At 35.1% G+C, this 16,228-nt stretch overlaps 1 protein-coding gene across 7 annotated transcripts in view; it reads right to left on the bottom strand.

Annotated features, from left to right (window-relative positions):
- Positions 1-16,228, bottom strand: part of Supt3h (SPT3 homolog, SAGA and STAGA complex component) — a 249,902-nt gene that overhangs the window by 135,722 nt on the left and 97,952 nt on the right. For all 7 annotated transcript variants that reach the window (XM_070023611.1, XM_070023610.1, XM_070023614.1 and 4 more), the window contains exon 3: positions 527-611. In XM_070023611.1, coding sequence (XP_069879712.1) covers positions 527-611 — 85 coding nt within the window. The remainder of the gene's footprint in view (positions 1-526; positions 612-16,228) is intronic.

Genomic DNA, 16,228 nt, shown 5'->3' with positions numbered 1-16,228 from the left:
CTCCATAATGATAGAATTCAGATCAGCCAGCAGGGAGGGGGTAAAGAGCATACTACATAGAAAAAGGGAATGTTTTTCATATAGAAAAATTCTCTATCACAATTGCATTATTGTTATAACAATATCCCATTGACAAAATGAATCAAATTATGGACTCAAAGAGGTAAATACTGTTTTATGTAAGTTATCTGTCAATAAATCCTACAAAAAATCCAAACATAGGGCTGGGAAGGTGGCTCAGTGGTAGAGTGCTTGCCTTGCATGCATGAGGCCCTGGGTTCAATTCCTAAGCACCACATAAGCAAAACGAAAAAAGCCGGAGGTGGCGCTATGGATCAAGTGGTAGAGTACTAGCCTTGAACTGAAGAGCTGAGGGACAGCGCCCAGGCCCAGAGTTCAGGCCCTACGACTGGACCCCTCAAAACAAAAAATCTAAATATAAGTAAAAATGTCTTTGAACACAATAGGTTTTAATCCAAATGAAAGAGAAGGATTATATTGCATATGATGATTATATTAATCTTACCAGATTAACTAATTGAGTGTGTACTACATCTTCTACCAAAACCGCTGTTTCATGAAGAGGCCTTCTGGCATCACCCAAAGAAAACCTGCAAAAAGAAAAAGACCTAATTATGATTTTAACTATTTCCAAGAAGGTTATCAAGAACTGATTACAGATTTGTCTAAAAAATCTCTTCTCAAGCTTAGGGACAGCACCCAGGCCCAGAGTTCAAGCCCCATGACCAAAAAAAAAAAAAAAAAAAATTTTTTTAAATTTAAAATTAAAAAACTCTTCTCAATTTTTCATTTCACTAGATATGCAGAGAGTCTCTTTCTAAGAAGAACACTTGAAATGTACAATAATGCATTAAAATATTATTAAAGCCTGTGGTAGCAATATAGAAAACAAAAGTCAGATTAGATGATTAAAAACAGTTCTGTGGGGTGAGAGCACTGGATCCCAAATCACTCTTCAGGCTAGTAACTTAAAGATTAGACAGTGCTGCATAATAGTCAAGGTAGGGGAAAGCATGTAGAGATTCGAAACGAAATGGGATCAGTTTGAAGAACCCAATTTAAGGGCAAGAAGCCAAATATCAGGAATGATCAGTGCATGAATGACAAAAACAGCCATTTCACAGAATGAATTTTACCAACAAGGGCTTTAGATGTGAGAGAAGGAAAAATAAGGAAAAAAGATTCCTTAAGAATTAGTAGCTATAAATTCACTTTCACGCTCTTAGAAGTGTTTTCATTAATGGAAACACACACACACACACATACATACATACAGAAATAAAGCTAAAAGTTAAAATGATTTATAGTGACAGTATTCTCAGGTACCAGGCAGCATCCCATGTAGAACATATTTAAACAAACCTGAAAATATTTCCAATAGATGATACTTAAAATGCATTACATACATGGCGGGGGGGGGGGGGAGCCATCCTGCAGGCAGGCTAACAATCAAAAAAGTCTATACATAACAAAATAATCAAATAATAAATACATCTCAATTATGTGACTCATAATTTTAAAAACTAAAAAGTACATGTAGGGAAAAAAAAACTACCAAACTCATCAGCCACATATGAAAAACACCAAAAAGAAATACAAGTGAAAAATATGATAAATAGAATTTTAAAAATTAATGGGAGCCTGGCACTAGCGGCTCATACCTGTAATTCTTACTACTTAAAAGGTTAAGATCCAGAAAAATCTGTTCAAGGCCAACCCAGGCATTAAAGTCTGTGAGAGTCTATCTCCAAAAAAATCAGCAAAAGGCTGGGCTAGTAGCATGGCTCAATTGGTAGAGCACCAGGCAAGTAAGCAAGTAAACTGATTGTGAGGTCCTAAGTTCATTCTTACTCACAAAAATCAAAGGGATAAAACTTAATGGATTTAACAGCAGATTAGGTTAAACTAAAAATAATGGTGTTCTATACTACAGTTCTAAGGAAATTACGTATTAATACAGTATGGGTAACAAGAGAAGGCTATGATAAATGTTATGCCAAAACTATGGATACTGTGGTGAAATGGGTAATTTTTAGAAAAATGTAAATGACCAAAATCAATCCAAGAAGGAGCAGAAAACTCAATTAGTTCTATGAATTTTAAAGAAACTGAATTAGCAATAGGTCCACAATAGTGGAATCAAGCAGGCATTTGGATAATTTCTATTCATACACTTCTATTCTTTAATAAGCGTACTGTTTTAAGAATTTATCAATTTGAGCCTCTGATGTCAAGGAGTTCATGTAAGTCAGTGGACGAGAAGTAGATTCTCAGCTGACATTTATTTCATTGTAGTTACTGCTCCTACTCAGGGGAGGAAAGAAGGTCCCAAGTAAAAGGTTGAGAAATATCTAAGCCCAGATATTTCACATGGCCTTTATCCAACTAAGAAGTTTACAATATGCAACTGTAAGTGGCTATGCATTCCAGCCATCACCAATATGAAAGGGGAATTCAGTTATGATAAAAAAAAAAAAAGAAAAAATTTTCTCCTGGCCTCAGTCACCACTGGAACTAGGAAGTAACATCTCCCACTTCATCCATAAGGTCCTCAACAAGGTAAAGGGAGGACTAGGATATGATGATTTTAAAAGATCCCTTTTCAGACACTTGACTTTTCACAACTGTAATCCTTAAATCATGAAATCTGTATCTTCAAAAATAAGATAACATATATGAAAATTAAATCTTACAACGTAAATTGGGTAACAATTATAGAATTAATAAGAAAGAGAAATAAAATTTAAAAATGAAAGGAATGGGAAAAGTTAATCATATATGGAGAAAAATCATTTCCAAGAAGTTTTCCATTTTCCCTTACAGATATATTTTTTAAAGGCTAGAGATGTTATCATAAGATTTTATATTGTTCGAGTACATTTAATAGACTTTTTAATGTAAAATGCTTTTTTTAAAAAAAATTTAAGACCTGAGTGAAAACAGAGAAGGGTTGATGGACTTTTAATCAAAGAAGCAAAAGAGATGTTTGATAATAATCAAAACAAAGCACCTAACAGACAGTTACAAAGAACCCAGGTCCAAGCAGATCTGCTGGTAAAGTGCTGAAGATCATATATAAAGGAATGGGCAAAGGGGCTTCTGTACTGCATCTTCATGGATACTGAGTTGCTTTCAATGCTCACCACTGGCTACAAATGCTGATGTGGTTGAATTATCCTGGATGCTGTGGTTAAGTAATTGCTGTGGTCTTGGGAGCTAGCTACTTTTTTTTTTTTTAATTAACTCTGGCTTCTTGGATGTTTTCCTCCCTCAGGTAATTGATATTGCTTAGGAATAGACATCAGGTGACTGGTAGTAGGTGTAAGAAGGCTCTGGATGACTGGTCTCAGAAAGAAAGTTCCCTTCAAAACATTTTATTTGATTATACTTTTATAGGCTAGGGTACTATAATACTCAAGGGTTTCTCCTAAATGGAATTAAGAGTGAGTGAGCAGGCTTCAGTACTAGCATGTATGAAGTCAGCTAATTTGGCACTAGACAGCACATGTAAACACAGACATCATTTTGTTTGTGTCATTTCTTAACCAGTCTTTATTGATAATGATTTACCACAGTCCAAAGGAGATAGGTGAGAAGTTGGATCAGTCATTTAAGGCAAACACAGGGTCAAAAACCCAGGACAATTATCCTTACTCTTTAATTTTTATATCTCTATAAGTTCTCACAACATTATTTTTCCCTTCTGTGATTGTTTTTCTCACTGCTTTCCTCATTACTTCAATTTCCCCCTTTTTCTAATCATAGTATGTAATTTGACATTAATTTAAATGAAGTTTTGAGACTAGATTTTGAATTTTATTGTAACCTATGAATATGATATACAGACGTTTAATAAAAATATTTCTCATGTAACACAATATTGATGCAAAACCCAAGCTATATTAACACATATTTGTTTATGATAAAAAGGTAACAGGGAATATTTTGAAATTATCAGTAGGAATCAACTAGTCTATGGATATTTACCAAATTTCTAGTATGTGCCTGGCACTATTCTTTTGCTTGGAATATAACAGTGCACAAAACGGACAAAAAAATGAGTACAGTTTACATACCAATTAAGAAAACATAAACTATACATAGTATTTGGGTATTTAAAAGATGGCATTCTAAAAGAAGTAATGCAGAACACAATCAGAAAATAGGAAGTGTGAGATGGGAGACAGTTGAAATATTAAAAGGGATTATGTACTTTTTGATGTATGAAAAAATAGCTTTCAATATGAATTATATATTACATATGTCTATGTATACATACATATATATGTACAAATTAGCAAAATTTGTACAAACCAATATTCATCTATGAAAACTCATCTATTATTTCTAGGAAAGTTTATAAAAATAGCAGGTTATCTACATGAATTTTGTCTCAGAAGTCATAGGTCAATTTTTATCATAGATCCTGTATAAAACACTATTTGAAGAACAGGAAGAATAATGAATAGAGCAATAGCAATCACTGAAGATTGCTAACCAACAGAAAAATGGAAAGAACAGCACAATGAACATGTACATATCTGCACATAAAATCATATATTCTCTATCTCAGAAACTAATTTACATTCATCCACACCCAGTGTTACATCTTACCAATATCAACTTCCCTTTACTGAGCACACATAACTATTACATATTTATTTTACAGGCGCCAAGCACCATTACACAAATTACACACCCCATAATGCACTATCGCTATAAATCTGCCTCTTGATGAGATCTTCCTTATATTAAGTAAAATTTTATTTTTTTTAAACTTCCAAATAGTGGGCTTAGTTCTTTCAGTTCCCCGAACGAGATGGAATATCAAATTACATGATAGGGCTTAAAAGTATGAAACAGTTTGCATTCAAAATAATGGTTTGTAACCATTTGCTGTTACTCCCCATTCTTTAAATTTTTTAAAAAATTTATTGGAAAGTTGATGTACAGAGGAGTTACAGTTACACAAGTCAGGTAATGAGTACATTTCTTTTTGAACATTGTCACCCCAACTCTCCATTCTTATTCCCAGTCCTAACAACCACTAATCAACTTGAAGAAAACACGCATTTCCTTTCAATGTTAAAGAATCACCATTTCTCATAATTTATGTCTCCATGTAAATAGCATTAGAAAGTCTTTCCCATCTTTCACCACTTTCAATTCTTGATGAATCAGGATGGTACTTATGTATTCAGGTCTTGTCCAAGTGTGCATGTGAATATAAAAGTACTCAAACTTTTAATAAATAGCCAAGGAAATAAAAACTCTACTCAAAATGATGAACAAGTCATAAGCCAAATATAAAGCCCTTTGGCAAAATGACATCCTTAATTTAATAGCTCTACTAATCACCACTTTTATGAACTAGAAAGAGATGAAGCAGCCTTCAGGCTGACTTTTCTCAACTAGACTTCTCCATCTTACTCGAGGACAACGTGAGAGATGACGCTGACCACCACTGACAAGGTATACCTCTATTCATGGGACAAATTAATCTAATATGATCTGTGAACTCATGCAGGCTTCTAATAATTATAGGTCCCAGAATTTTTCTTGAGACTGATGTCAAGTTCAAAGGTGTAATAAGTAAAATCTTCCTACTCAGTATTTTTGAAATGAAGCAAACTCATGCCAAAATTATGATGTAATTATACTCCTTTTAAATAGTATTTTAGAAAAACCACCTGGCAATAATTAATACCATAACACATAATCTCTCCTAACATAGTTTATTTGCAGGGAAAATGGTTACCGTCTCATATTATAATACTGAGTAAATGAAGCTGTAAATTAAAAAATATGGAAAACAGTGAAAAGCCATTATACTACCAATTTAGAGACTTGAAAATTGTGCAAATATTTGTTACTGCCAATAGGAAAATACATAATATATTCCAGTTGTACTACATAATACAGTTCATTTGCTCCTTCAGAAAGGGCTTTCATTTGAATCAGGAAGTGTACAAGACAATTGTCTTTATAGAATATGTAAACTAGACAACAATCAGTCAGTTTTGTTCTAAGAAAATGAAGAAAACATTTATCCTTAGTCTCAACAATATTCTTCAAATCAACGAGGAATTGAGTATATCCAGAAGAAATGCATTTTCAGTTTGTTCTACTGAGCACAAATAGGAAAGTGATGACATGAGAAAGATGTTAGAATATAATTATATGTAACAGTTCTATTGAGAATAAACATACAGCATACACAGAATGATCTTTTGGGTTTACTTCAGATTTTAGTCCACAATGTAAAGTTTTTTTGGCATGCATAAATATGAGCTTTTCATACACATTAATAAATACTATCATTATAACTCATATATTAATCTTTAAATGGTACCCCAAAATACTCTATTTCTAGGAGCTTTTAATGAATGTATGAAGCTACAAAGTGTACTGAATACATTAATAGAAGCATATTGTCATCCCTTGATATCTGAGGGTACTGACTACAAGCAGAGATACCAAAACCTGAGGATGCCCAAGGCCTGTATATAATTGGTGCAGTTTTTACATATAACCTATGCAATTTTCTTGTACATTTTAAATCATCTCCAGATTACGTCTTATAACTATAAATGCTATATACTTGTTATACTGCACTGTTGATGAAATGATGACAAGCAAAAAAATTTCTATTGAATTCAGATGCTAAACCCACCAACATTTATGTAGTTGGCTTCATAGGTACTGGTACCATGGTAGCAAATATTTATACTTGACATTGTTAAAGATACTGCACAGAGCCGGGCGCTGGTGGCTCACGCCTGTAATCCTAGCTACTCAGGAGGCTGAGATCTGAGGATCGCGGTTCAAAGCCAGCCCGGGCAGGAGAGACCGTGAGACTCCTATCTCCAATAAACCACCAGAAAACCGGAAGTGGCGCTGTAGCTCAAGTGGTAGAGCGCTCGCCTTGAGCTGAAGAGCTGAGGGACAGCGCCCAGGCCCAGAGTTCAAGCCCCACGGCCGACAAAAAAAAAAAAAAAAAAAAAAAAAAAAAAAAAAGATACTGCACAGACTCCTACACATATATATCCTACATATATGTATGAGGTGGATGTATATATAAATATATATATATATATACACACACATACAGGCTGGTGGATATATATATATATATTTTTTTTTTCCTACCGCCTAAGAGACACACACATATAAATTTAATTGTTATATATTTAATTCTTATATATAAATTTAATTCAGTTAAACTATTCACTTTAAAGAGAAAGGCGGGCTGGGATGTAGCTCAGTGGCAAAGCGCTTGCTTAGCAAGTGCAACGTCCTGGGTTCGATCCCCAGTACCAAAAAAGAAAAGACAAAAAAAAAAACACAGTTAAAAAAAAAAAGAGAAAGGCTAGGAAATGCAAACGTGAGCACCCCTATATACATATATATAATATATTATATATATATATATCTTTGAAATCTGTATTTTTTTTTGTCGGTCATGGGGCTTGAACTCTGGGCCTCAGTGCTGCCCCTCAGCAATTCAGCTCAAGGTTAGCACTCTACCATTTGAGCTACAGCACCACTTCCGGTTTTCTGGTAGTTTACTGAAGATAAGAGTTTCATGGACTTTCCTGCCTGGGCTGGCTTTTGAACCACGATCCTCAGATCTCAGCCTCCTGAGTAGCTAGTATTATAGGTGTGAGCCAAGGGCGCCTGGCCTGAAATCCGGTTTCTAGCTCTCTAGTCTGACCTACTTTCTGGCTACTCATCTTTTGTTCATGAAATACTAAGATAGCTGACCACACAATGGTTTCATATCTACTCATGTGTTATTCTCTCATTTAGCCAATGTCCTGAAGAAAGCAGTCCAAAGGATAGCATTCACTTACAAATGTCTCCTAATTGTCAACTTTTATTTTGATACTCCTCTGTGGTATACTGTACTGACTACCTTAACTAATTCCACTTCTCTTAATTTAACTTTAAAATAATAATAATAATTGTTATTATTATTGAGCTGAAGAGCTGAGGGGCAGCGTTGAGGCCCAGAGTTCAAGCCACACGACTGACAAAAAAAAAAAAAAAGAAACCAGATTTCAAAGATATATATAAATATATATATAATTATATATATGGGGGTACTCACATTTGCATTTCCTAGCCTTTGCTCTTTGAGGTGAATATTGTCTAACTGAATTAAATTTATATATATGAATTAAATATAGGGGCTGGGAAGGTGGCTCAGTGGTAGAGTGCTTGCCTTGCATGCCTTAGGCCCTGGGTTCGATTCCTCAGCACCACATAGGCAAAAAGAAAAAAGCCGGAAGTGGCGCTGTGGCTCAAGTGGTAGAGCACTAGCCTTGAGCTGAAGAGCTGAGGGACAGCCCCCAGGCCCAGAGTTCTGGCCCCACGACCGGACCCCCTCTCCCCCAAAAAAGTTACTATTTTAAGAAATAAAGATTATTTTAACAAACAGAGCAAGTTCTGATGTCCTGTGCCCTGGGATCCAAGCAAGTTGAGCAGTCTGATACACAGCCTGGGTTCTCCCACTCACATTATTTTTTACCCCTTGTATAAACCCATGAAATTATGCTGATGTGATTGTCCATGAATATCACAACTGGATGACTAAACAGACTATTTAACATTTAAAATTATTTAGTTCTTCACTAAATTCATAGAGCTCATCCCCCCTACTCCAGCACTGGGTTTGAGCTCAGGGCCTCTTGCTTCTTGGGTGTTTGCTCAGCTAGTGCTCTTTCACTTATGCCACCCCAATAACCTCTTTTTTTTTCTAGTTGTTTTGGAAGTAGAGTCTCAAGCAAGGACTTTTCTACTCAGGATACCTTCAAATCATGATCCTTTGGCTCTTAGCCATCTACGTGTCTAAGATTATAGGTATGAGTCACTGGTGACTAGCTCCCAGAGCTCATTTCTACTTATAGATGTATCCTTAAAAACCCTTAATAAAGAAAGCAAACTGAATGAGAATCTTACTTTTTAAAGAATTAGGAAAGCAAAGAAAAATTTATTTTCTATGTGTATAAACTCCAAAGAAGTAAATGCAAAATAAATGTTTACCTTTATTTTATTTTCACAGTGTCATCTTGACTGTGCAGTTAAAATACAATAGCCTACAGACACTAAGTGGAATAAGAATGAGGGATGGGCAAAGAGTAGAAAATCAAGAAGGCTGTCTGCAGCACTTTTACGACGTATTACAAGTATAGCATATAACAGAAAACCATTGGTTTAACTCAGTATAACTACCTCAATTTTCTTTCTTTTTTATTGTGAAAATACTGTACAGAGGGGTTACAATTACATGGGCAAGGTAATGAGTACATTTCTTATCAAGCATTGTTGCCTCCTCCTATGTTTCCCCTTCCCATCTTTCCATCCCCCTCCCCTCTCCCCCCCCACCCCCCGCCAAAGTTGTAAAGTTCGTTTTTCAACATAACATCTTGTAAAATCATACATTCTTCATATAGTTTGACTTAATACTCTTCTTAAAATAATAATGATTTAAGAATAATTATGTAACACCATTGGAATAAGAAAAAAAGATTTTATAAAATACTGTTTACCAATGTCTCTTTTTAACTTGTTTCCTATGAAAACAAGATATAGTGTCTATTATCATAAATTTTATTTTGTAACTAACATAATTCTAATTACTTGTAACAAACTTAAGGCTTAAGGATGTTACCACATAATTAAAACAACAAAGATAGAACAGAGGGTGTTCTTATCCTTATAAAAGATGCTATTTTTAGTTTCAGTAAAAGGGAAACAAAATTAAGAATATTGTTGAAGAAGAGTTACTTCAGATATTTAAATTTAAACAAGTAAGGGTAATACTTCATGAGTATTTTCTAAATTTGAATCACATTGAAAACTACGCTCACAGACCTAGTTAAAATAATCATCTCCTAATTGCTAAAGTCTCTGCCTTTGGATTGAATGGTAGATGGTTAAGTGAAATTGAAAAGTAGAAATTTTAGATGCTACATAGTCTATTTTTGGCTTTAACACTAACAGATCTGACAACCTGGGATAAACTTCTTTACATTAGCTAAATATTGTAAGTGACCTAATAGCTAACAGAGGTTAGATCCAAAAGTTGATATATCTAAATGTAATACTAACTACACTTAGAATTGTTCTCTATATTGGGTTTCCCAACTAAAAATATCCACCACATACATACATATCTTATATATAAATTTAATTCAATGAAACAATATTCACTGGACCTCAAAGGGGTACAAAGACTAAGAAATGCGAACACAAGTATCCCAAGTCACTGAGAGCTCCAAAGTGTATAGCATTGGGCCAATAAAGCAGACAACTACACAAATACAATTCTTGTCTTCAGTTGAATATGAAACTTTACTATTATAATACACAGTTAAGATTTTTTAAACATAAATCAAATTGTTTAAAATATAATTTTAACGTGTACTGTTAAAATTATAAACTAGTACAGTTATCTCCACTTTTTTTTTTATAGACAAAGTCAACTAACAGGTTAGGAAAAAGGAACTGCTATGATCCAGGCACCAGCAAATGCATTTTGGAAAAGGACAGACAATGAATATCCCACTTTTGTATGCCATAGGTCTTGACTGCCACTTAGCACAAAAACAGTCAATGAATATCCATAAAGGCATAAATAGATGTGGCTATGTTCTAGTACAATTGCATTCATGGCTAATGAAATCTGAATTTTACCAGTTATATAACACAAAACTTTATTCTTTTGCTTTTTTTGCTAAAAATTTAAAAATGTGAAAAATATTCTTATCTACACAAGAAGAATAAATATAAGCAACTAAGTAGATTTGGCCCTCAGGCCAGTTTGCCAACCATGAGAATAATCAAACACCAATACTGAGTAATATGTAGAGTGATTTATAGATACTGATAATTTCTAGTGTTATTCAGAGAAACAAAGAAGAAAATGTATTAATACAATTTCGCTTTATGCTTCACATTGAAGTATAAAAGAAACTACATTTTATTTATTTATTTATTTATTTTTTTTTGGGTCCGGTCATGGGGCCTGAACTCTGGGCCTGGGCACTGTCCCTCAGCTCTTCAGCTCAAGGCTAGCGCTCTACCACTTGAGCCACAGCGCCACTTCCGGCTTTTTTCTTTTTGCTTATGTGGTGCTGAGGAATTGAACCCAGGGCCTCTGGCATGCAAGGCATGCGTTCTACCACTGAGCCACCTTCCCAGCCCTACATTTTATTTATTTATTTTTTTTAATTGTATTTTATTTTATTTGAGAACATACTGTACAGGGAGGGCTACAATTACATGGGCAGGATAATGCAAACATTTCTTACCAAGCATTGCAGCCTCCTCCTTTGTTTACCCTTCACTTCCCTTCCCAGCCTCCCCCCTCCCCCCACCCAATTTTACCCCCCTCCCCCCACCCAATTATACCCCCCTCCCCCCCCCCCACACCGACATTGTAAAGCTGGTTTTGACATGACATTTTGTACTTCTCATTGTTGCAACAGGTCCACCTGAATCCTTAAACGACTTGTTTGTCCCCATCTCCTCCACATGTTATACTGACATCAAATATAGTGAAAGCGGGGGTTACACTGTGGGGGAGGGACATACAAAGCAACAAAGAAATAATCTTATAATTGCGTTAGAAACACATGCATGAAAGAAACGAAAACATTAAAATACATATTTAAGGGTTCATTTTCCTAACATCACATTATCTGACCTTTTCCGCTTGACTCATACCTATACTAGATATTGCAAATAAGGGAAACCATGGGACCTATGCTTCTTTGGGCCTGGCTTACTTCACTTAATATAATTTTTTCCAAACCTTTCCATTTCCTAACAAATGGGGAAATGTCATTCTTTCTGATGGAGGCATAGAATTCCATTGTGTATATATACCACATTTTCTTGATCCATTCATCTACTGAGGGGCATCTGGGTTGGTTCCATATCTTAGCTATGGTAAATAATGCTGCAATAATGGGGCCTGAACTCTGGGCCTGGGCAATGTCCCTCAGCTCTTCAGCTCCAGGCTAGTGCTCTACCACATAAGCCACAGCACTACTTCCAGCTTTTTCTGCTTATGTGATGCTGAGGAATGGAACCCAGGGCCTCATGCATGCAAGGCAAGCACTCTACCACTTAGCCACCTTCCCAGCCCCGAAACTACATTTTTAAAAACAAGATTATACCTCCCCTACCCACGTACTCTTCCTTATTTATACTTATTTATAATTAAATTGTTTGCTAATGGTTTACATGGTGGCAAAGACTCACTTCAGATTGGGAATAAAAGAGCATTTGAGACCTTATGTCAAGATGACCAATTTTAAAAAAAGTTAGGCAGTAATATCAAGGTTACCATAGAGTTAACTTGCCTATTTTTAAACTGATATTTTAGGAGTATTAAGAAATCATTTCTTCAACTTTTATATAATCTAGGAAATTTTGTGACTACTAAGAAAGGTGCAAATAACCTATAATCTACATTTTGAAAGAGTATCTCTGAAAATATGAGCTTACTAGGAACTTTGAAGAAAGTGTCTTTACATTCAACTAGAAAAAATGATTGATTTAGGTTTAGTTAGCTGTTACAAGTCCTTATTTTGTTTTCCTTTCTCAGGCTTCCAATTTATACAAACACTTTATCTGGCATTTTTTCTAATCTTTCCCTAAGTATTGTGTAATATAAAAACAAAGTGACAGATCTGAAACCAAGTCTTCAATAATACTCACCAAACTATTCCTTTTGGTAACAAATACGTTTCTATTTAAAGATACAGATTCTAATGATTTTTTTTTAAAGCAGTTTAGATTTCTACAACCAAGCTTTAATATTTAATGTTAATATTTCAGAAGATTGTCTTGAAATGTGATCAAAGGAAACAGTATCCTGAGCCTAAATATCACAAACACAACCACATCAGTGCCCATCCCTGCATGGCATGGCCTATTACCCATCATAATGTTTTTCTTTAGGCTTTAGGGGAAAACCTATCTGTTTTTCTGAAAACAACTGGCAAGTAAAACAGGTTACCTGACTGTCCAAAATGAATGGACAGTGCCTGGAAGTTCTAGAATCTTCTCAGAACATAGATATAACAGATGACTGTGTTACATAGTATCATTTTCACATAGTGTCAATTATCCATTTTCAGGCTTGTCTTTGTGTTTTGTGATTTAGGAGAACTTATTAGGACATGAATTTGCCTTTACATTCTTACACTTGGCCCATAAATTCCAGGGGTGAGCTTCAGCAGAAGCTGGGTCCATTTGATTACAATGGAAATAAACACATTTCTGCAGGTTGTGAATAGTATATTTGGAAATTTTAGATAAAAAATGTTAGAACTATGGATCCTATTTTTTAAATGGACATGTGTCCTATTTTAAAGGATTGCTAGTCAAGTCCAAAGCTGCAGTAAAGTTAAAAGTTTCCATTTTCAGTTTATTTATACTTTATCCATTTAAAAATAAATGTTCTGAAAAAGGTAACTGACAGAGTTGGCCAAATTTTCAGAGATTCAACCACGATGTGTCATGATGGGAGCTTGCAGGCTTCTGTGTCATCAATGTGGATTATGCCGCATGCCACCTAGATGCTATGAGTTCAACTCCAGAGCTGCTTATCAAGCACAGTAACTGAAAACTTGCAGTAAACTCAAAAGTGTGCAAAGAAATAAATATCCTTTGGAAAAAACTCTGATTTACAGGGTGGCCCATTTAAAACTGCTCCCAGTTAATAACGTGGCTGTGTACAGGGCCTCTTGTAAATGGGCCACCCTGTATGAAGCTTAGGTCCAAGATAAAAAATGTCCTCCCTTGAGAATTTTTAAAAACCAAAAACACTGTAGGTTTAGTGGTTATTTTTAAGGTTTGAGATGGTTTCTTTGGACTCCTTTAGAACTGAAAAAAGATGGATACACATTTAAAAATTGAAATGTTACAACCACACATCTGTAATGAGAACCAGTGCCAGTGGATATTTTTAAAGCAAATTAAAACGGTCAATTTTTTTAAACTTAGGCAAACAGCTGCTATACACACATTGCACAGTAACTACTTTTCAGCAAAAGTTCAGAAGGAATTTCCTAATGAAGATTTATAGGATGTTCTGGGGTTGATAATTAAAGGCTCCCCCCAAAATACATGAACAACAACATAAGAGAAATCAGGGTTAAGGACTTTGTCCTGTCAGAGAAGGATCTAGAGTCCAGAATAAGGCTTCACAGTGGTAATTACAAAGCAAAATTAGGAAGACACACTACAAGCAAAGTTCCACTGCCTATTTCCTGTACTGACTCCAAAGGGCTAAGATGGCACAGAGATAAAGAAAACTTGCAAAAATATCATTAGGATTATGATAGATAACTTATGCCTATGTGCTTGATAATTTGGACATTCAATGCCTGAGTGACATGGAGAAGGAATATTTGATCTGCTATATATATCAAATATTTATATAACTCAGAGCATCTTAAAAAAAGAAAGGGTAGGTCTGAAAAGGATAACACAACAGTATTAGTGTAATCCAGTGTGGACCAAGTACAAAAATTTACAGGGCTGCTGAGAATTTGCAATTAAGCTGATTCCTTCTAATTCCCATCCACATATAAAAACTACAAATTCTGTCATAAAATAGTAAGTTGATTTTGAATTTTAGACAGTTGATTGAGAATGCTGGTTATTTGTTTGTTTTTAAATGAATCACCAAGAAAAAAAGAGGGACTAAGGGCAAGAATGAGATTCCAGGTCGTTTTGCTGGGGAAAACCAGAGGTTAGGGAAATGGACCTGACCTGAGGCTGCTCTGAGCCACTACTGAAGACCACCAGTGGAAACTCAACTATGTTAAACAGGCCACCCTAAAATGGGAAGTTTTCCATTTTTGAAATGTATTTTAAAGCAAATAATTTCATCTCATTCAGAAAGCCAACAAGGATAAAGCCGAACACATCACCTGCATTTGAAACAATATATAATTGCTCATCATAACCCATCAACTTGGAGAATTTAATAAATAATGTGTAAAAAAAAAAAAAGAAAAGACCAACAGAAAACATTCACAACCAACAATTATACTACCAAGCTACATGGAGCTGTAGAAATATGCTATTTGCATATGTGGCTTGTTTCCCTCAGTTCCTAAGACTAACAGAACCAAAGAAACCCACATCCTGAGTCACAGAATAGAGCCACCTGGTTTTGTCTGTATCACAGGACAGCAAAATGCTTCCATTCCCCTAATGTCATGTGGGCATACTCAGTATTTGTATAGTGCTTTTAACTAACAAAACTGCTGCACCCTTCCTGAGATCTAGAATGGTCAAAAGATTCAATGCAACACTTCATAGAAAAACCTTTGCTGTCACATTAAAAGAGATAGACTCAAAGACTATCATTAATTTTAAAAGGTGATCAGAATTTTCGTAAAATGATTTTTAAAGTACTTTGTGATTAAAAGGCATCTAGAGAAGTTTCATAATTTATTCAAGCCATAATTTCTACAGTTCTAATTCAAGTAGCTGTAGAATAAAGATGTTATAGTTTAAAAAAACCCAAGACACATATAAAACTTGGAAATATCCACACTTGATTTCTTCTGGTTTAACTCAATTTGACTGTCCACTACTACTGGAGTGTGTCAGAAAGACCGTGGCAGGTTTTGTATTGGAGTTGTACACTTTAGATTCCTACTCTCCCTCCCACTCAAGTGCACAGCCAAGTTGCCCCATTCTAAGGTCACTTTGAAGGTGAAAGGGCAGGTCTTCATCATTCAAGATTTCATCAGGTTGTACGACCTGACAATGAAACAGCACAGTTTTCTATGATGCTGAGAAATACTGGGTACAGGGACATTGGCTCTATCTCTCCAAAGGGAAAAGGATGATCATTGGACATGTTGGCAAGCACTGCTTAAATACTTCCCAGGGATTCATAATTAGGGTTACTTCACTGACTAGCCTATGGGGTCATCCAGGCTCCAAAATTAGCAAGCAGATTGTGATCCTTGGGGCTGCTGTCATTAGCGTCACCCAGTATTTAAACATCAAGCGTTCTTTAGGCACAGGAATCAGGGAGACCAGCTATTATAGAATTATCTACAACTCACAATTTATCTGCATAGTTTTTTGGATATCTAGAGATTCTGTGAACAGACAATAAAACTTGCTAGATAATCTATCATGTTTTTAGGGACTTTTATGATTTTTTTTC

The sequence above is a fragment of the Dipodomys merriami genome, unplaced genomic scaffold (genome assembly GCF_024711535.1).
Source record: "Dipodomys merriami isolate MVZ:Mamm:240054 unplaced genomic scaffold, mDipMer1.0.p SCAF_16, whole genome shotgun sequence".
Classification (NCBI taxonomy): Eukaryota; Metazoa; Chordata; class Mammalia; order Rodentia; family Heteromyidae; genus Dipodomys; species Dipodomys merriami.
Note: the sequence above shows the minus strand (reverse complement) of the source record. Positions and strands in the feature narration are given on the sequence as shown.